The sequence below is a fragment of the Dryobates pubescens genome, chromosome 4, assembly GCF_014839835.1.
Source record: "Dryobates pubescens isolate bDryPub1 chromosome 4, bDryPub1.pri, whole genome shotgun sequence".
Taxonomy (NCBI): domain Eukaryota; kingdom Metazoa; phylum Chordata; class Aves; order Piciformes; family Picidae; genus Dryobates; species Dryobates pubescens.
Window position 1 is genome coordinate 34,719,680 of NC_071615.1, and position 22,645 is coordinate 34,742,324.

General features: G+C 44.2%; 1 protein-coding gene across 8 annotated transcripts in view; it reads left to right on the forward strand.

Annotated features, from left to right (window-relative positions):
- Positions 1-22,645, forward strand: part of DYNC1I1 (dynein cytoplasmic 1 intermediate chain 1) — a 197,982-nt gene that overhangs the window by 164,922 nt on the left and 10,415 nt on the right. For all 8 annotated transcript variants that reach the window (XM_054161107.1, XM_054161105.1, XM_009907545.2 and 5 more), the window contains 2 exons: positions 8,390-8,530; positions 15,077-15,202. In XM_054161107.1, coding sequence (XP_054017082.1) covers positions 8,390-8,530; positions 15,077-15,202 — 267 coding nt within the window. The remainder of the gene's footprint in view (positions 1-8,389; positions 8,531-15,076; positions 15,203-22,645) is intronic.

Consider the following 22,645-nt stretch of genomic DNA (forward strand, 5'->3'; position numbering starts at 1 on the left):
GCTAATTCTGTCTGCTTACAGGGAAAGACAAAGGGTGATAAAATAGCACTCTGGATTTCATGGAAACTGTCTCTCTGTGGTGTGAGTTCAGAATGTTGAGCTTGATCCAAAAGCAAGGCAATGAATGAATTTGCTTCAGAGCTCACTTTCTGTCAAAAGGCCAAGCTGACTTGGGGAAGAGGGTGGAGTTGCCTGTTCAGACAGGACTTTTTTAGTTTTTTGCCCTTTACCTCTGGAGCCAGAGGTCTGGCTCTCATCCAGCTGTAGAAAAAAGAAGATTATGGTATTTTCTAGGTAATTTTAAAAAGCAAAACCAAAGTGAAGTCAGGTGGCTTGAAATTAGCCCCAAGTTCTTCACATGAAATGTTTCTCATTATTCTGGTTTTTGGTGTAGCCATATTTGAAAAGTGATAGGAAAATATTCTTCAGCTGGCCAACATACTTCATTTTACTCTCACGAACCATGCTCCTTCTCTGTGAAACACTGAAAAATAAAACAGTCATCTAAAATACCAAGGCTGTGCTGAAAAACTCAGTGGGCTAAACTATTTCAGCAACCCTTAGCGTGAATCCAGCTGTAGCAGTGAAAGCTTCCTTTGCCCATGGAAAGCAGAATTGGATTTCAGGATACAAACCAAAGTCATCATTCCTTTTTCCCCTGAAATCAAACTGCAAACCTCCCACTGCTGCAGAATGATGCTGGAGGATTGAGCTCACGTGTAATAGTGAAACATTTCAGGGAACTTATTAAAATACAAAGCCCAGGACTTCTTCCCTAGGGAAAATTTTGTCCCAGCTGCTTCATGTAGTCATCCTTTCTCTACCAGGTCACAGACTTTGGCTGTCAGTAAAAAGATGGAGTTGCAAAATCCTGCAAGATGGAGTTCTCTTCAGGAATAATTAGCCTCAAAGCCATTGCTTGCTGACCCATGAAAGCTCTGCAGGTATCCTGGTGGCAGCAGCTACAAATACTAATCCTGACTGTTCAGCAGACGGTGCTGTAATATCAGGCTGTCTCAGGCATCCTGCAATGTTCCTATGCTCTTGCTTGCACTTCCTGGCAGCTGGAACTGCAGCAGCCTGGTAATTGGCTGAGTCCACATGCAATGCTGGGCTGGGTACCCTGGGATGAAGCAGTATTTTCCATTAAAAACAAAAATCGAATTTTCTGGGGCCTCATATTGAATGTTCCTGTCAGAATCACAGGGGTGGGAACAGCAGTTAAAATTATCCCACTCCCCTCCTTGCCTCATAGTTAGAGCCAAAGTACTTCTCTTCAACAACCAGAGGCCTGAAGCAGGGAGACCAGTCTCCAGCAAGAGTAGGCTCAGGACCTAAGTGCGTGCCACCACCTCTCCTGCATGACAGCAGAGGACAGTGATCCAGCCTCTCCCAAAGCATCCAGCTGAATCTTCAGCTCTGCTCCTTGATCCTGCCTATGCAGGGTATAACCAAGGAGTAACAACTAGAGTTAGAAGGCCAAATCTGCCCTTCAACATTTCACTCTGTGTTCGGTGTTTCCTCTCGTGATTCTTCCACCAGTCTAGGGAAACCATACCTTGCTCATATTTCTTAGCAACTCCTCTGGGAGGGGGTGAGGGGGTGGAAAGTAGGAACATAATCACAAAAAGGCATGAGTATGAGCTACATAAACTATGATTCAGTTTGCTAGGCAAGGACAATAGAACCAGTAGTGTTTTGAGCTTCTGAAAGGAAGTAGTTGAAGCATCTTTAGAAATAGGTGGAAACCCAAAAGAAAACGATAGCATTTCTAAAGGGACTGAAACACATGGTCAGTAGCATAGGCAGAAGTGCTGGCTTGCTTAAAGCATGTTTTGAGTAAAAGGTGGTAAATTTGATTAGCATGTAGTGATGATGTCAGCCGGCTGAGGAAATACGGAACAAATGGCAAATACCTGTGCGGGCTTCTCCGTTGTTGCCATCCACACTGCACCCAGCTTGATCTGGGCAAGTGGCGCAGAAGGTATTAAACCTCAAGCAAAGAAAACCTGTAGGCACAGCACTTGCAAGTGTGGAGTAAGAGTGGCTAGAGCCTGGTAGTAAAACTGGATGATCTGAAACACAGAAACAAGCATACACCAGCCTGGCCAGCAGGAACTGGGGAGAATACTGGGAAGAATAGCTGGGGAATACTGTCTGCCTTGGTGCCTCACTATAAACCTGTCTGCTTGTTAGCTTCTCCATAAAGTCTTTCTTAAGTCTGTTCTGTCAAGTTTCAAGGCCTCACAGCTTCTGATGTTTGCAAAATCATCCATTGCAAGCGGGTATCATTGATTCAGATTTATGTTAGACATCAAGTCATACAATTTATATAAAACTCACTGAAAATAGTTCCTCAGCTAATAGGTAGTGGTGAAGAGGAATGCCATGCTTTCTGCTTCTTTTCTTCAGAGGGTATAAAGGTCTTTCTCCCCCAGGCAAGTGGAAAGGTAGAAGAGAACAACTGAAGTCTAGGCAGCACAGCCTGAATGTGTTGCACCTCTGCAGAGGACTTAAAACAGTTAAGGAAGATTAACCAAGTATAGAATATACCTGTTGGTATAGCTTCCACATTATCTCCACAGACACCAAAAGCTCTGCTGTTTGACTTTCTGATGCCCCTATATTCATGTAATGTCTGATTCCCTAAGTTCTTTTCTTTTTTTTTATCCTCTATCAGTATCACTAAGGTTGGAAGAGACCTCAAAGATCGTCGAGTCCAACCTGTCACCACAGACCTCATGACTAGAGTACAGCATTGGCCATTAAGATCAGTTCTCATTAGAACAGCCTGTGCCAATCATGCAGCTTTTTCTTTTCCCCTTGATTCCTTCTTGTACGCTCACCCGTGACGCTTTGACTTTGAAGGAAACCACAAAAATGTAATCGTCATGTTATCTGCAGACTTGCTCTGCTCCCATAGCCCCTTTCCTTTTGGCCTCACCCTTGTCCCCTCCTCCATCTATAATAATTTCCACATGTTTAAGCAAAAAATGTTGGACTTTCCTTTATTATTGGCAATTAAGAGAGGCGACAGCTTCAGCATCTCTGCGAGAACAATAATTTCTAAGAGTAGTTTTCTGCCTTGACTGCAACTTTCAGGATGCCCAAAGCCAACCAGTGTAGTAATACTACTTAAATAAATAAAACAGGGTTATGAGGTGTAAAGGGTCATTTCAACGCTCATTTATTCCCCTGTGCTGCTACCAAATGTAAAAGTGGAGCCTGATCCCTTGCCCAAAAATGCAATTTAGGTGTGATTCAGTGACCTCATAGACAGTGAGATGACGTGTGAGGTCACAGCTCAGCCAAATGTCCATTGAGTCCCAGAGGTTTATCTATGACTCAACACTAAATCTGATTGCTAGAAGGAATTTAAAGACAGGTGAAGGAGCTATTACCTGTATAACTCTATTTAGGGCACCTAAGTTAGCCAGTGACATTGGGTGGCTAGAACGCAAGAGCAATAAACATCCCCATTTTTCTTTCCCATTGCCATCCTTGGGAACAATTAGAAAGCAGATCATAACAATTAGAAAACAGATTTGGGAGTTCCTTATCTAGGGACCTCTAGTTCCTTACATACAGACCTTATCATCTAGTTTCAATCTTCTATTTCCTAATTTTTCAAGGGCCAGACACAAGAGCAGCCACTCTGCTCAGGACCACTCTGGCTCTGTTCTTTCCAAGAGCCCAAGCTTGAGCATAAACAGATGTATCAGCTTGTTCAGAAAGTTTCTATGCCAGGGAATGATGAATCTGTCACATTTGCTGGACACCTAGAAGAATCCATTTAGCTTGACTCATCTTCTAAGAAGACCACACAACACTCATGGCTGCTGTTAGTATAGTGTGAGCTGGAAGTACAGGTTTGACTCAATGGCTTCAGAATGGAAAGAAAGAAATAAGGGGATACTCCAGAGTACATGGTGCCACATCTCTACTGCTGAAGAAACAGTCTAGAGAAACACCTTTACGTGCAGCTGACTCTCACAGGAATTGTGCCAAGGTGTAAAACACTCCTTTCATGAAAGAGGCAAGGCCAATAGCTTTTTCTAAGGCTCTCAGAAGTCAGATGCTAGTTAAAACCTGTGGACATGTCCACATTCCTTTACATGGGTAATTAGCTGCTTTACGGGTGGCGCCTCCTGGATTAAAGAACATTCTTTTATGCAAATAAGAAGTGGAATAGACTGGTCAGATTTATATGGGGAGGGGGAAAAAAAATCTTTTTATATAAATACATAGTATTTATTTTGGTGAGTTTCTTATCTCATAGACAAACACCAGTTCCTAGACAGCTCCCAAGCGTTTAGAAGTTCAGTCTGCATTGTTCCTTTGAACAATGCCAATCTACAAGCACTGAGGATCCACAATAGACACTTTGAGGACGTGCTTAAATAAAGATGCAAACCCATGTGTCTTAGAATTGCCTTTTTCACCTTCTTCCACTAAATGCTTGAATCCTGTCCTGTTGAAATCAATGGCAGACCCCCATCAATTCAGTAGGAGCACATTTTCCCCCAAAATTCTCTTTTTTGGTAATAAGTAACTGCACCCAGCTCTGGTGTTCCCAGCATAAGAAGGACACAGAGCTGTTGGAGTGAGAAGATGATCCAAGTGGTAGAGCACCTCTGCTATGAGGAGAGGCTGAGGGAGCCTACAAAAGACTCTGGGGGCACCTTATAGCTGCTTTCCAATACATGAAGGGATGCTACAGGAAGGATGGAGATAGACTTTTCATAAGGGTGTCTAGCAATAGGATAAGGTGGAATGGTTTGAAGCTGAGGGTGAGTGAGATTTAGACTGGAAGAAGGTCTTCAGTATGAGGGTGGTGAGATGCTGAAATGGGTTGCCCAGGGAGGTTGTGGATGTCTCCTCCCTGGGGGTGTTCAGTGCTAGGCTGGATGAGGTAGTTGTGAGGTATCCCTGCCCATGGCAGGGAGGTTGGAGTAGATAGTCTCTGAAGTCTCTTCCAACCTAAGCCATTCTATGATAAGTAGGTTTGGCCCAAGTTTGTCTGTTGAAAACCAGAACAGGTTGGTACTTAAGAAAGATCATCCAGTTTAAATTCCATTTGTTTTATAATCAATAGTCACATAGTAGTTATATAGTGTGTAAGGCTGAAATGCTGGTAATTTAAAACTGACCTCTACATGGTTCTCCATTTCAGTGTGCTCTAAGAGTAGTGGGTGTTGGCCCTTACAAATCCTTACATTGAAAGACTCTGCAGCTCTGAGCCCTTAGTTAACAGGCTTCCAGTGAGAAAAGTCCTGCACACATTTATATACACACTTAGCCTTACAAACCCAGGCTGCACAACGAAATCAGCGTAACTGCTCTCAGGGGGAAAATTCATACCAGGATGAAATGTCAGCTTTTAAGAAAGGTCACTTGCTCTCATGACTGAAGACAGGATGCTAAGCAAAAAGGACTTCCAGTTTGGACTGATGCAGTTATGTTCCTCTCTGTTAAAGGGTGAAAGGCAAAAAAGGACACAGTATAGGAAATACTTTGTTTTTCACCATTGAAGGCTGCTCAAGCAGAGAGGGCAGATACTGGGAGCACTATGAAGGTATTTCAGCTCCACCACCACTGCCTGGCTGTACCACATCACAGGTCTCCCTGTTTCTCCCATCATGCTCCAGTTGACTTTTTGCCTTTTGGTTGGGCTGCTCACCTGGCTGCAACTTCTTATTTCCTCTCAATGTTCCACTCCAAACTCCTCTCACAGGATCACAGAATGGTAGGGCTTGGAAGCTGATTAAGTCCAACCACCCTGCTACACCTAAAGCAGATCACATAGGAACTTGTCCACTTGTGTGTCATTGCTTGAATGTCTGAGACCTTTCTCAAAAGCTGTGTAATTCCTGTTGCCCACATTTCCCCTCTGATTTCCCATCTGACTGAATATTTCCACTGTCATGGTAAAACCAACACATGCTGCCTATCAGCTGTGCTTTCCACCTCAAATACCAGCAATCTCCAAGTGGTTTTATTGTGCAGCCTGGGTTTGTAAGGCTAAGTGCGTATATAAACGTGTGCAGGACTTTCCTCACTGGAAGCAAACTGAGGCACATCAGCTAAAGCTATTTGTTAGAGACAATAAAAGGGCTGTGAACAGCAAGATGCAGACTAGCACCAAAGCTTCTGACCCTTCCTTTTAATGCCTTGGTCTTTATTAATTGGAAAATAGAGTGGCAGACAAGTTTGGATATGTTGATGAAAAAGAAATGCTGATTGAAATTTGCCTTGGATTGATTGATATCTTAATAATCCTCTTAATTCTGCGGAATTCTGTTACTTCTCCCATGACATTACGTGTTAAAGTGCTCTATGTGCAGCACGTTTCCCATGATTAAGAAAAACAGCAGCCATCTAGCAGCTGAACAGATTTCTTTTCAGTACCCTGGTGTGTTCAATGCCCGTTTCCCCAGCATTTAGCTGATATTTGAATCTAAATGAGATGTTTCAGTGAAAATGGACAATACAGCAGACAGACGTTGTGGATCTGCATGGCCCACTCTGAATACTATTTCCCAGCTCCTAGTTGTAAGGATTCACTTAGAAATTTCCTATGAAATCTCTCTGCCTCGTCAAAAGCTTAGACTGCATTTGGTCCTCAACCCTGCAAATACTTTGGCGCAGGTATGTAAGCAATTCCATTAACACATGTAAGTAGCTCCACACTAAGCAGATTGGAGAACACCACCTTGTTTAGCTAAGAAAATACTCCTTCAATATATTTTTTCCCTGTTCTTTTGCACAACTAAATGTTGTAGAAATGTCAGGTAATAAGCTCAAGGTCTAGTTTCATTTTCTTGTCAATGTTTACTCTTTTTAGGAAGTGCACAAAAACCATTAGGGCAGTTAGGAGGATCGGGGACCTGGTCCTGTAATCATTCAGACTGTCTTTCCTTAATTCAGGCAGAGGGAAAGTGAGCCCATAGAACTAATTCTTTTGTAATTTTACTTTTTTTAGATCTCTGAATACATTTGGTTGGTTGGTTGGTGGTGGGTGGTTGGTTGTGGTTTTTTGTTGTGGGTTGGTTGTTGTTTTTTTTAATACCTGTGACAAACAAAAGTATTTCAATGTTATTTACCAACCAGTAGTAAAGAACAACATGAACAACACACTGCTTGACCCCACCATCTAACAAAGCCAGCATGTAGTGCAGGAGGACCAAAATCAAGTGGCAAGGGCCCAGCTGTAAACAGAGATTAAACAGACTGCTTTATCTCTTTAAATTAATAATATTTAAGTGAAACGCTATATAGTTGTCATCAACCACTCTACAGACAAATATTGCATGAGCACATAATGCATTGAGGCCTTCCTGATGTTGTTTCCTTTGTAAAAGAGTTGAGGGAGCATTCCAGAGGAACCTGGCACAGGTTCCACAGACAGGTCTGGGACATTCGCCTTATTCCTTGCAGAAGGGGGTCGGGGGGTAGCGGGCCCTTGTCCCACCGTGCCCCGCTTGCCAGGAAGGCGGCAGGGTCGAGGGAGGCAGGAGTCCCATTGTTTAGCTTCCTGTCACAAGCCATGAGAATACTTAATTCCCTTCATCTCTGGAGTTTTCATTCTCATTCAAATCTCATTTCCCATTAATTGATCGGGGATTAGCGAAACCATTATGCAAAAATTAAGACGAGCCAGATGCGATGAATAATTCATGACGGACAATTACACTTTATTCCTGATGTACTTCCGAACTTCTTTCCCGCCCGCTGGCGATGACAGCCTTCCCTCACGGCCTCACCGGGCACGGGGACCCGCGGGGCCGGGCAGGGCGAGGGAAGCGGGGCCCCGAGGAGAACAGCTGGAAGAGGGGCCCTGAGGCCGGCGGCGGGAAGTGGGGCGCTGAGGGGAGCGGCGAGAAGCGGGGCCCCGAGGGGAGCGGCGGGAAGTGGGGCTGTGCGTGGGCGCTCGGCCCGCCCGCCGCTAGGTGTCAGGCGCCGCCCGCGGTGCGCGGAAGGGCCGCGGAGGGCACCGCGCTGCTCCCCGCCGCTCTCACGGTCCTTCATCGCGGGCGACCGCAGGCGCGGTTGGCTGGAGGGGCACAGCGGTGCCTGGGTGCCGGCCTCCCGCACCACCCCCTCCCGCCGCCGGAGTGCTGCGCGGCAGCGAGAGAGGCCGCGGGCGCTCTCCCCGCGCTCCCGCCTCCCCGTCACCCGCGAGTCCCACCCAGCTCACGCCGGGCATTTCATTTATCCCACCGGACAGTTGTTGCCCCATTAAAGCGCAAGCCACACCCTTCGCCAGGACCTTTCATCTGGGGAAGTTTTATGACACTTTGTAAATGTGCAAAGTTTTTAATTAGACTCGCCAGACAGCCCCGGGCAGCACTAGCGCCACGAAGTCTTCATGCTTCTCTCTGCTTTACAGCACAACAAGCCGCTCTACTCCTTTGAAGACAATGCCGACTATGTCTACGATGTCATGTGGTCGCCAGTGCATCCCGCGCTCTTCGCCTGTGTGGACGGGATGGGGCGCCTGGATCTGTGGAACCTGAATAACGACACCGAGGTGAGGCGGCCCGACGGCGGCCGGTGACTGGGAGGCGAGGGCGGGCGGCGGGCTGCCGGGAGAGACCTTAACCCTGTGAGGGCCGGGGGCGCTGGGCTGGCCCTCAAGGCGCGGGGAGCTCGGCGTCGGCCGCCACCCGCGCCCCGGGGCGCGGCGGGAAGGGCAGGTCCCGCTGTCGGTTGCTCCTGACCGCCCCCCTCTCCCGCCCGCCTTTCTTCCCTTCCTTCCCACCCGCCCACCTTCCTCCCGCCCTCCCGGCGGGCCTGCTGCCGCTGCTGCTCTGGGATACCTGTCAAGGATGGGGAGGGTCTACTCCGGCACCCCCGGCAGAAAGCCAACACAAATAAAAAAGCCGCGGTGCCGACTCGGGAAAAGGAGGCTCCCTCCTGTCTCTGTTATGTTAAGGTGCGCTTTTAAACCACACCCGTTTTGTAGTATTTTGGGGTTGCTTGGTTTTTATTGCTGTTATTTTGCCCCCACCTGTTTCTAACACAACATGTTTCAGACACGTTTTCGATGCATCCTGATACTCAGGACGTCACCTCTTGCCAGCTCTCCCCTTGCTCAGGTGGTCACCCCTTGGCATCCCTTCTCTTGCTGAGCAGGTCCCCCCTCAGCTCTCCCCTTGCCCAGGAGGTCACCCGCCCTTGTTCAGGTGGTCATCTCTTGTCAGCCCTCCTCTCATATAGGTAGTTACCCCTTGTCAACTCTCCCAGGGCTCAGGTGGTTACCCCTCCACAGCCACCACAGGCCTGTCAGCACTCCCACCTGCAGCATGGGCAGGGGTGCTGGGCAGCTCATCTCCAAGCCTCCTGTGCTCTAGAGATGTTTTGTGTCTGAGTAGGAGAATTCATTCCTCTTTGTACTTGTCCTCTAAATCCCCTGGGAATTACAAGTTGCAAGCCCCATACCCGTGAGTCTTCCTTCACCTCCAGTCAGAATCACTTGACTTTTTTAAGCACACAGCATCTCTCTCACATGTTGTGATTTTTATACCCTCTCTTTTAAAACTTACTGAGAAAGCTAAAGGCACAACTACAAATGAAAAATAGCAAGTTTTCTTTCCATTGCCGCTAGCTAGTAGCGGGGAACACTGGGGAGGAAACATTGTACGTTTGAGTTTCCCTGACATGAAAAGATTACTCAGGTTGCTTTGTGCAAAGATTGAGAATGGCAGATACTGTGGTTTTTGAGAAATAATTTTCTAGACATGACAAGTGTCCTTTTATACTGCTAGTATTTCAGATTAAAACAAAACCAACAAAACCCTGCAGATTTATATTGATACTGTTTCTTTCTACCTCTGAATTTCCCCTAAAGAATGGTCTTGAGAAAAACCTGTCATGTTGCTCGAGGTCAGTTGTAGATGGCCAGCAATCGTTATTCAGCATAAAAAGCAAACTATTTTTCCACAGCTGAAGCCTTGCCCATATTTACTTAATGTTATGTAAAATTAAGAACAGACTATTAAAAAAAAAAAAAAAGTCAGTTTCTTTTAATTTCCAAAAACCAGAAGACCAAAGAGCAAGCTGCAGTATTCCTTCCCTTCCCCCCCACCCCCCATACAGCCTGTTTTTGTACAGTTTGTGGGGTTTTTTGGTTTTGTTTTAAATTAGTTTGATCATTAAATATTTCTTTCATGTATACATGCTATACATTTCAGACAGAGTAAAATATGGGCACAGTTTATGGCTTCCAGTGAGTGGTGCTTGCCATAAATAAGCATAGACAGGTAAGAGGAACCAGCACCGGGCACTGCATTGTCAAGGGGAGCAGTGAGGCCTTTTGAAGTGCGGGGAGCAGGAAGCAGCACAGCCTTTTTAATTAGAGCACATACAGCTGGAGGATATACAGGAGGAGGCTCCTCAGAATTTATTTTGGGAAGGGAGGGACATATCCTTCAGGTGTTCTCATTAATGCAGGCTTAAACACAGAGCATAAACCCCAGCATTTTAAGGAAAAAAAAAAACCACCACCTTTCTCCTCACATACCAGGGCTGCAATCCTGCTCTGCTTGAAATCAACTGATGTTTTGCCATTTAGCTCAGTGAAAATACAATTTCTTTTAAAAAAACCCTAAAAAATTAGTATGGCCTGCTTGATCCCATTCCCATCAATATTAAGGCTGTACAGAGAGAACTGCTGATGTATGTTCTGTGTGTTTACATATAAATACATAGCAACGTTAGGGAAAAAAACAACCCAAGCTCGGTCCAACTTTGCTTGCAAGTCCATCCTTGATTCAACAGATTATTTTCATTTTGAGAGGTCAAAATCAGCTCTGGTGTAAGGATCAGGCCAGAATTATTTCTGTGCTATCCGAGCTTTGTATTTTTGTGAGAACTGAATTCGGGTCTCTGGAGTCAGAAATAACCGCTTGGTTTCCTTCCCAAGTCCTGAGGAAACAAATGTTTTAAGTCTCTGTCAGCGATAAACTGGCAGATTGTGGGTAGATGTGCGGTTTTGTCGTGCGGGAGAAGCAGCACTGAGAGAGAGAAGTGTAAGCAGTTCCTGTAAACCCTGTAACTGGGAGTGATCCTTGTTTGCTTTTACCAGCTCTCTGGTAGGTGATAATGAGTTTATAATTTTCAAGATTTCTCTAATTGACGATGCCATTTAAGTCTGCACTGCCCTTTCTCTTTTTTTTTTTTCCCCGGGAGAAAGCCCTTGTCAGCATTATTGTAATGAGAAATCTTCCAGCACTTATTTCTTAGATCATTATTGCTTTTAGATTTCAGATACGAGATGGCAAAGTATTTGTGAAGACAGTAGAAAATGGTATTAAAGTGTTTAACTAGCTGTGTAAGAGCTAGGTGTTACTGTTATTAATGAGACCTGGTTTTGTTTAATTGGGGAAATAATAAGCCACGGTATTAGTTATTATTTTGTAAACCAATTAAGAAGACACCTGGGATTAGTTACAAAATGCTACCTTCAGATTTTTGAGCTGTAACACATTTTCCACCGGATTTAGTCAAAACATTTCTCCTGAGAGCTAGGTGCTCTCTCATCAAAATAACACGGTTGTATCACAGAGTTAACCAATCGAACTATTCTCAAAGCAGCAAAGAGAATTTGTGTGCTTCGTGTTGCTCTGTGGACGCCAGAAATTGGTTTTGTAATAGCAATGGAGGTCATCACATTTTATTTTATATTTCATAAATGAATAGGGAAAAAAATAAAAAATATTCCTTGCCTACTCCTGATTTCTTTTCCCAACTGAATATTATTTTTATGGAGGTGTGTAGTGAGATTTTGCAGATGGATTCAGGATCCTAAATGCCAATTTTTTACCTTTGTGTCCCTAACATCTCTCTTTTTTATCAAAACTGGAGGAAAATCTCTAGGTTATTGATGAGTCCTGTTTATGACCTGGTATTAAACCAACGTTCAAACCTGCTCATTTCTGCTGTGCTCTGACCCATTCAGATGTTTCCTGGGTTGTTTGCTTTTTGTTTCTGGGTGTTTTTTATCTTGGCTTTCAAAGCATGAACACGGTGTCTGTTTCTAGAAGCAGGCAACAGATATATTTGCAAGCAGGTTTTGACACTCTGTAAGTAATAAAAGTGAAAAAACCCCAAACCCCGAAAGGAATATTCTTATGGTGCGGGTTTTTTCCGGACTGCTGCTTCCTTCCTCTGCTACCTGCTAAAATTGCATCTCCAAAATGCTACAAAATGGGGCAAGCACCAGCTTCAGGAGATTTTTGAAAAGTATTTCAAATGTGATTAAGAAAAAACCCCAAAACAAAACAAAAAAACCTCATAATGCTGCTATTATCAAATTAATTCTTCTCTCTGAAACCTAAAATGGGCATGTGTAATTGAATCTATCACTACTGAGAGCAGGCAAAGCTATTTTAAGATCCTCTGGTTTGACTATACTGGAGAAAAAGATACTATTTTTATTTTTTTTTAGATTTTCCAAGCCTGTTTCATCACTGCCTTTTTATTTGGGTAGATAATTGTGTGGAATAGTAACAGCATTTGACAAAACCATCAGGTTTTGGAAAAAAAGCATGGTTTGTGGTCTTGTGTCTGTGGCATGGGTATTGCTTATTTTCCTGTGGAACGCTGCAAGAATGCTGTTTGAACAGGAAAAAAAATAAACCACCTCAGCCCCAGCTCCTGACTTAAGTCTTCTGAAAGATTTGGTGAAAATTCAGTGCCTCCAGTGTATGCTGTGTCTAGTTGTATGTGAAACTAGTACCTTTGATCTACAGCTTGCTGAGAAACGTAGCTGCTTAGTGGATTAGTACTCTGAAATGTGGCATTTAGTTCTTCTTTGAAGAAACCCCTTTCCAAATGTGATGAAATTAATTTTGGCTGGAATTGAAATGGTCTCTTTTATTTTATTTTTTTTAAAAAGATTTTTTTAGGTTATCTAATTTGTTGTTGTTGTTGTTGTTGTTTTGTTTTTGGTTTTTGTTGTTGTTGTTGTTGTTGTTGTTGTTTTTTAGAAATCAGTGATCACAGGAGTCAAACTTGCTCATTTTCCACTGATTTTATCATGGATCAGTGACCTTATGCCAGGTTTGGGACACTGACTCTTGCCCACTAAGCTGTAACAGGCTTGAGGCAGGAGTGGGAGCATGACAGCTTTTTTGGGTAATATTTGCCTGGGCTAGGGCAATAGGGAGAGGAGTCCAGTAGCTTATTTGCATTTGAATGACGTTTGAAGGGGGTGAGAATGGTATCTGCTTTGTCTTTGCTCTCCAAAACTGTTTCTTCATCATTCTGCAAACAAAATCCTCTTGCATTTCACTTTGGGTGCTCAGAATGCTATGGGAAGCCCTTTGCAGAGGCTGTGCTTTAGCTTGGTAGGCTCATTGTGCTCGAGGTGCCACTTTGGTTGTGCAGCCTTGTGTCGGGGTCAGTGAGGAGGAGGAGCTCGAGTCTCTAGGGGAAAAAAGAGCAAAGCAAGTAGCCCTGCTGCCCAGTCCTTGTCCTGCTGCTGGTGTGGCTGCACACATGCTGCAGCCATAAGGAGAGGCTTGGGAAGCCTGCAAAGGTTCAGCTTCCTACTGTCACTCACCTTGTGTGACATGATGAAGGCATCTGAGCTGAAGAGAAGGAGGTTGGCATGGGAGTCGTACAGTGCTTGGTTTAAAATTATTTTTCTCCTGAATCTTTGGGCCTATTTCACAACTACAACATAAAAGCTACTGCCAGGGAACAGAGATGAAAGCAGCAAAACACTGGGTATTTTAATTGTGTCCATTTGGTCCTTCACACCAGGCTCTAATACCACTTTCAGGCTGCTTTATTTCTGCTTATGCTGCATTGTGCTGACAATGAGTACAGGAGTACCTGTCACTCCTCCAGAGACAGCCTGGACTCTGTCGTCCAACTCTTTTCTTGCTTAAAGAGTGACAGGACAAGGGGTAATGGCTTCAGACTGGAAGAAGCTTGACTGAGATGAGACATGAGGAAGCAATACTTGCCCCTGAAGGTGGTGAGGCACTGCAACAGGTTGTCCAGAGGATTTGTGGAAGCTCCAAGCATGGAAGTGTTCAAAGCCAGGTGGGATGAGGCCTTGAGCAATCTGGTCTAGTAGGAGATGACCCATTAAAGCTAAAAAGCCTTTCTGGAAGACCATCATGCCAAGCTTTAGGCGCCTACTAAAGGTGGCTGGGTGGAGCACTAGCAGACTTGCAGGTTACCATCATTTGTCATATGAGGTGACCTAAATCAATGGAGTGATCCACCTATCTGGGACAAACACCCACACAGCTCTCCTTCCTGCAGCATCTTTTGATGCCCTCATTCCAGCACAGATTACAAATGCTTCTCCTAAGATCCTGTTCATTGCTTTATTCATCCCACACATTAACCAGAGTCTTTATGTATTCTTGTGCATCACCTGTTAAGTTGGTTGACTTGGTGCTGGGAGGGGGGGGTTGGAATTTAGGCAGTATCCAGGTGTATTTAAAGCAGAAGAACTCTCCTGGGGATGTAAAAGAATTGTGGGAATATGTTGTAGGAGTTCCTAAATGTCAGGTCAGCTCTTCTCACTACTGCTGGATCCTTGCTCCGAAGTGCTCAGGATTTTCTGCTGTAATACCTACGTTTTAACCTCTGCATCTAGCTGCAGAGGTGAATATGGATTTAAAGGATGAGTCAGCATAAACACAGGGATGTGTCTGCTGACCCTCAGGTTATCTGGGTCTGAGCCAGGGGCCAGGAGCCAGGCCAGGACTGAAGCCAAGTTGGTTCTTGGTCATAAGTAACTGACATTCTCAACGGAAGCAGATGTGGTTTTGTGTGCCTCCAAGGTTAAGGGGGGAAAAAACTATTTCATTTACTGCCCTTTACAGTGGAAAACTCTTCTCTGCTCATTCCAGGCAACCTCTTATTCTTTCCTCCTTTTAGCACATGTGATTGAAAAAACAATGAACTCTTTTTTGTGCTTCCCCTGATGACTGTTGTGCGTTACTTCCAGCGAGACCAAGGCACTTCTGACTCACTCAGCTAAGCAGGATATTCAAAACTGACCCCTGGGTTTGCAGACAGCCTGATTGTAATGTCCTTCTTGCTGTTTTGACAGGTTCCCACAGCCAGTGTCACCATAGAAGGAGCTTCTGCCCTCAACCGTGTGCGCTGGGCCCAGGCTGGGAAGGAGGTAGCAGTTGGTGACTCAGAAGGCCGCATATGGATCTATGATGTTGGAGAGGTAATGTTGTTTGGCTCCTAGAGAATGCCACATCCACCTCTGAGACAAGATCATGTGTTGTATGTAACATGTGAGCAGGACACCTCCAAAGAGGAAGCCAGATTTCTTTCAGTAAAGTCCCCTTTGATTCTGGGTTGCCAACAGTGTGTTAGTCTTCAAGCTATCATGGTAAAGAGTTAACTAGAGAGAAAAGTCGTCTTTGAGAGTTTGTGTGTTTTAAAATTTGGTTTTAATGGTTCTATGGGCACAATTGAAAAAAAAGAGGAGAACAGAGGTGCAAAAAGCAGCTGCATTGTTCCAAAGTTGGTCCTGAATTGTTCACCCTTTATATTCCAATATCTTTTATTTCATGACTGGCTTTGTCATAAAAGCTGGTGAAGGGCCTTGAACACGAGTCTTACAATAAACAGCTGAGGCAACTGGGGCTGTTTAGCCTTTAGAAGAGGAGGCTGGGGGAAGAGAGACCTCATCACCCTCTATAATTACCTCAAAGGAGGTTAGAGTGAGGTGAGGGTTGGTCTCTTCTTGCAGCAAGTGACAGGACAAAAGGAAACAGGCTCAAGATGTGCCAGGGAAGGTTCGGGTTGGATATTAGGGAAAACTTCTTTGCAGAAAGGGTTCTCGGGCATTGGAACAGGCTGTTCAGGGCAGTGGAGGGGTCACCATCTCTGGGGGTATTAAAAAGATGTGTGAATGTGTTGCTCAGGGATGTGGTTCAGTGGTAATGGCTTAGCAGTAGTGGTGGGATTGTGAGCTCTAGGTAAGCAGTTGGACTTGATGATCACAGAGGTCTCAGAGGTCTCTTCCAACCTCAACAGTTCTATGATTCTATGCTTTTTTTTTTTCTTATCAAGATGCGTACAGAATACTAAATAACTCTGAATATGTGCAAAAGTACTAGCAGGTGGAAATGAGAGGTGTCACTGGGGGGGATGCTACTGAGAAATAGCAGGATGCACGTTCTGTGTCTAAGGCTGCTTTCAATTCACTCTGCTACATCTTATGAAAACTACCTGAACTGCAGCCTGTTTATCACTGATGGGATCTCCTTTGTTGAGGAGTGTGGCATGGAGCCTTCTGCTGGCAATACATGCCCTTGGAAGAGTGAAAGGGTGAATCTCTGAGCAATCAGCTTTTATGTGGAGAATTTGTTTTCCATCATTATCTGTGATAGGATACTGAGATATCAATCTCTACACAGTAGGGAAACATTATAGAATACACACGGAATTATCTGTAACTCTCATAAAGTGATTTTATGGCCCGCAGCAAGATTACTTGTGCATGACTCATGTTTTTGGATTGCTTTCACTTGTGCAGGAGTTGCCTTTCCTCAAAAATGTTTGCTGAAACTTCTTGCTCTATTGTTAGCATAATTTCTGAATTGTCTGAGGTTACTGTGTTCAGATTTCTGCTGTGACACTGGCAGGTCAGGCTGTTTGTATTTATTTTTTCATTTTTCCATGATTGTTCTGAAAAGGTGGGGTTTTTTTCTGTCTTCCAAATGATATGACAGGCTGTGGAAATGTCTTTGATGACAGCACAATCTGATCTTGCCTGGCAGTCTAGACAGACTGCAGAAATGTCTCTTTTTGCATGTCATGCACCAAAACATTCATAGGATTGTTTATCCATGCAAACTCACCCAGAAGAAAATAGATTTTGTGTTCTGAGCAGAAGAGGCAATATTTAAGTTTTTGGCCTTTCCTCTCAGACTTCACCTTGCAAAATGAGTCACAGCGATGCATTCAGATCACAAAGAGAGACTTGAAAAGGAAAAGGAGAGTAACTGAGTAGTATTTATTTGTGTGAGTCCAGATCAGTGTTACACAAAGTGTTCAGCTTCATGGATGTTGCATGCCCTCCTCATGCAGAGCCCCAGCATCTCCAGCCAGCTCCATCCACACTTGAGCAAACAGATGGATGTCCATCCACATGAGTGCTGACAGGTCCTGGGCCACTGCAACCCCTCCTCCTCTTCCATAATGAATGAAGGAGCTCATTAACTTGTTGCCTGGTTCTTTTTGGCAGCATCAGACTCTGCAGTAATCAGTGTACCAAATTTAGGAGAGGTGCTCTGGACTGCAACAACTTCAGATGCTGCTGGGTTGTTAGCAGTCTATTCTGGTTTAAAAAAGAAGGGTGCTCATATATATTCTCCAGCACAAGTCTTCTCACTATAAAGCCTTAAGTGAGACACCGAAATACTTTTGCATCTCTAGAGGCTGGAACTGAGGGCTTCTACAATGAGTAACAGCTTCTCCAGTCATTAGGAGTCTGTACCAATCCAGTTTTTGGATGTGTTGTCTAGTCATGGTCTTTATGAGCCAAGAAATGGCAGAAAGATGGAAAATATGGCAGGGTCCATGACCAGGTAGTTAAAAATAAGGGTGAGATTTTTCAGTTAGGCCATCTAATGTTATTTCCTTAGAGTATGCAGTTTTAGTTGTTTGATTTTTGGCATGGTGTCTGAAAAGAAGTGAACACGTTCATTTTCACAGCGAGGGGTCTATTTTCTCCTCAATGCTGTGCTTTATGCCCATTAGCATTAATGGGAGTCACACACACACTTCCAGGGGAGGGAAGACTTCAACAGGCCGACAGAGATGTGCTCTTGTGGATCAGTAACCACTGATTTAAAGACTGAATTATGAAATGAAGTAAAAAAACCCAACCAAAGAGACAAAAACCTGTTTGTTTTGGTGTGATGGGATCTTAAAGCTGTATGAGTTAACCAGAGAATATAACCAGTCATTGTAAATGCACTTGACTCTGTCAGATCTAAATATTCAAACCTCTGCTGCTCTGGCAGTTGAGATGTTATTATTGTGGTAGCGTGTCTAACCTACTTTAGTTTCTGTGGGCTTATTTACTGGGCAGCAAAGGTTCTGTGGTATGGTAGGAGCTGATTTGAACAGAGCATGGACCACTGCCTATAGATTTATTCAGCTGTCCAGATGATTGATAGTGAGAGCTAGCTGCATGTCTTCCTTGTGGATACATTTTCTAGAAAGCTTGCTCCTGTTCTGCATGCTTCAGTGAGGTTACACAGTTGCTACTGTCACAAATATTCTCTGACAACCATCTTTGTTGCTTACCTGGCTTACTGAGAATGCTCTTTGCACCTTTGGTTGTGAAAGAAACAGCTTCACATCCACCTTCCATTAGTTCTTTTTTTCCTTTTGTCCCTGTAAATCTCTTCCAGGACACAGGCTTGCACTGTGAATAAATAGATGGAAAGTGTAGATCAATGATTTCTTATGTGATTGTAATACAAGCTAAAAAGTAAGTTTGTAGCATAGGATAGGAGAGTTGGAAACTGTCATCGCAAGGAGTCATTACTGTGCGGGATTTTGTTAAACCAGTTACAGGAGAAACTATTGCATCTCTTTCAGCTACCTGAAAGATCACCATTCTGGTCATGCTTTTAAAGGGCAATCAGTGTGACAGGTGGAACTGGAGAGAAGGAAGAAAAGGTCTTTGCCCAGACCTTCCAGGAAGGCTGGCCTTGCCAAAGAAAACAGTTAGTTAGATGGGATTCGTTACACAGTTATCCCCTCTGGCCTTGTTTCCTTGCAGTGGAATCAGAATGGTGTTGATGTGCACGGGACTTTGATAGAATGATAGATGGTAGCGGCTGGAAGGTACCAGACTTTGCTAGGTTTCAGAGTCAGTATCTCCTCAAACTCTTTTCAGGTTGCTGTGTTAGCTGCTGGTGCATTTCCCATTTGCTCCATGATGGGGATCAATGCTTTATGTCATCTTCAAGTGCATGACCAGTGAAGGACAAGCTGGCAGCTGCCTGAAATATGTGGATGAAGTGGTACAGTAAGGAATATCCCACTGGTGCCTAGAAAATAATTTCCTTTAGTTTCAGCAGCCTTTAACAGGTCCTCTGGGATTCTCAGGTTTCGGGTCAGGGAGGAATGCATATTTGTGAGCAGCTCCGAGTCCCTTGATTTTCTGGGTAGAGTGGGAAAGGGTTAGAGTCATAGAATCACAGAACCATTCTGGCTGGAAAATACCTTTCAGATCATCCAGTCCAAACATTCTCTAACTCGAGCAAGTAAGGAGCTAAACCATGTCCCTCAGCACCACATCTCTGCCTCTTTGAAACATCTCCAGGGATGGGGATCCAACCACCTGTCTGGGGAGCCTGCTCCAGGCTTTGAGAACCCTTTCAGTCAAGAATTTTCTTCTAATATCCAAACGTAAACCTCCCCTGGTGCAACTCAAAGCCTTTTCCTTTTGTCCTACTACTTGTTACAACAGAGAAGAGACCTACACCTACTTCACTCCATCCTCCTTTCAGAGAGTTGTAAAGACCCAGGTCACCCTTCAGCCTCCTTTTCTTCAAACTAAACAACCCCAGTTCCCTCAGCTGCTCCTCACCAGCCCTATTCTCCAGACCCTTCACCAGCTTCATTGCCTTCTCTGGACCTGCTTCAGGACTTCAGTGTCTTTCTTTTAGTGAGGTTGGTATTTTGTTCTCCAGTATTCAGATCCCTGTGTTTCACTATAGATACCATATGGAAAACACATCCAATATCTCTTTCATGCTGTTAAAACCTGCTGTAGCCCAGAGAAAGAGACACAAACCCTAGTTTTGTGTCATGTGCTTATCCAGCTGGATTTTCCAGTAGGTCTGCTTCTGCCATCATAGAGCTCCTGTAGACCATATATTGAGTTAGGAAACAAGGGGCTTTTTGCCACAGAAGCAGAGTTGAGACTCTTCATAAAATACTGTATTTTAAAATCTGTGTTGAGTTACAGGTATTCATGGGCCACGGAGAACTGGCTCACACACATATCATGAATGCAAATTTGAGCAAATAGAGAAGGGGTTGTGCTTACAACCAGGTTTTCCTCCAAAGTGCTCAAAGACTTTAAAAAGCATATTTTAACAAAGCAGAATCTCGTCAGAATTGTTGAAAATGTAAAGAGCCTAAGGCTTTGATGTGCTTCCCTTCTGCCCTCAATTTTATAATCTTCAGTCTTGAGAGACTTTTAAAACTGGGAGCTCCTCAAGATGACCAAATAAAACCTCCAATTTTTCACTTGAATAATATCTGAAATGTTGAACAGAACAAGCTCTCTGTCCCTTGCTGTTTGAACTTGGACTGATACAGCCAGTATCCACAAAGGGATTTTTGAAGTAGGTTAAATAAGAACTCCCTAATGAAAAAAATACACTAGTTTGAAATCAGTCAATTTAATTACTGTGGTTTATGAAGGCCATTACCCATTGCTGATTACTAGGGTGATAAAATCTTTAAGCTTTGGTAGCCTCCATAGGGGGTGAGCTGATCTAAGTAGAGCAAAGTCCAGTCATTATCACCCTAAATACTTGTGTTTCTCATTACAATATTCATTACTTTAGGTTACTCTGAATGCTTTGAGGTCTTTATGTAAGCACTGGTTTATTCTCCTGCAGAAAAACAATGTTGTTATAAGTTAAAAGCCAAGCATTTATGTACTTTTACAGTTTAAAACAGGGCTTGGCTACATCCAGACATAGAAATGTGTCCACTTCTGCCTCTGAGTACCTCTGTGCACTCTCGTTCCTGGCTGGATTGTTGGTGTGGTTGTGCTAGTTGATAAAAATGGGAAAGGTTCTGAGTTACTTTTCTTCTCTGCTTTGGTAGCTAAGTAAGTTGGAAACCTGTGTTCCTAGTAATGATCTTGATTAGAGAAGTACTTTTCAAGAGGGAAAACAGCCATAGTGTACTGAGCCTCATGTACTCAACACTGTCGAGGCCACACCTTGAGTCCTGGGTTCAGTTTTGGGGCACTCGCTCCAAGAAAGACATTGAGGTGTTGGAGCAGGTCCAGAGAAAAGCAATGAAACTGATGAAGGGTCTGGAGGACAGGACTGGTGAGGAGCAGCTGAGGGAACTGAGGTTATTTAGTCTGGAGAAGAAGGCGGCTGAAGAAGCAGCAGCTTGAGAGGAGATCTACTCACTCTCTACAACTCCCTGGAAGGAGGTTGGAGTGATGTGGGTATTGGTCTCTTCTTCCTAGTAACAAGTGATGCAGTGCTGAGGGCTGTGGCTTAGCCCTAGACCTGGTAGAGTTAGAGAATGGTTGGACTCAATGATCTGTAAGGCATTTTCCTGCCAAAAGGATTCTATGGTTCAGTGATCTGACTCATCTGATTGACCCAAGGCTGGTTGCTGAGGGCTGGAGCTGTTTCCCTACAGTGCTAGTCTAAGGACTTGCCCTTTCCTTCCCTGTCACCTCTTGAAAATCCTGCAGCATTGCTGCCTCTCTGCTCATTTCAGTCACCACCTTTGTGGCCTTCTGACTTTACAAAACTTCAAACCCAGTTTCTCTCTTGTATAAAAGTATGTATTTTTTCAATGTATCAGTGAGAGATGTGGATCTGGGCTACTGGAAGAGCAGAAAGAATGAAGAACTTGGTGTGACTAGCCAAGGTTTTCTGAGCCTGGTGGTGATATGGATGGTTCATGTACTTAGAGATATAGGAGTGCTTGGGGCCAGAGAGGGAGAACTGGTGAAGCTGAGGACATGCTGCCACTATCACATGGCTGCATGCTGGCCATGGATTCAAGCCAAAGATTAGAAGAATATTGAAGCTGCAGAGCAGGTAGGGCCAGTGGGACAAACAGCCTCTGGAAGTGGCACCTGTAAACAGGATTTTGTGATGTGCTTGTGTGTGACACAGCAGTGGGTCACACCTGGCCCATAGGGCCACCCCTCTACCTGTGCCAGGAGGTACACTCATCCTTGGTGACAGAGCTTCTTCTCTTTCAGTATACATTTAACTGAACATAGAATCCCACTTCTGCTTTAATCTGACTTGTTGAAACTACAGAAGGAAGTACCAGATGTTTAATGAAGATGTCCTTTCTTTTGTTGATTAGAGAGTGGAATCAAATGGACATGAGTGAAAACAGACAGGGAGGAGGAGGAACAAATCATCATCCTAAAAATTTGATTGATTTGTTATCCTCACCTTCCAGTTGTTTCTCATGAACTTTGTCAGTAGTTCTCCAAAGGCAGCTGACTAGCTCCCTGGAGAATGTAATGGGGGAAAAAAGACAGGAGTTTCCACTACGATACAAACATCTTTTATAAGATTCCTCAAGTCCTCATCATGTGAAATAAAAAGCTTTAAGAAAACCAGTCAACCAACCAACAGAAAGCTGGCTCCAGTCCCTTTTGATTCCTTGGCACACCACTTGTAAAGCCGAAGTGTGTTTCCTTTTCCCTTGCAAAGGCCCAGATCCTCCCCCTGCAGAGAGGATCAGAGGGAACAAGCTACATGTGACAGGAGTTAATCATGTAGCTTAATGCACTATTACAAGGCACTCAGATAATGAAGTGATGAGAGCAGCAGAAGAGAAGCTGTAAGAGATCATTCCCCTTCTGCAGGAGGGGGAGCAAGGAGAGCTGGATGTGGCAATCTTCCTGACAGTATTT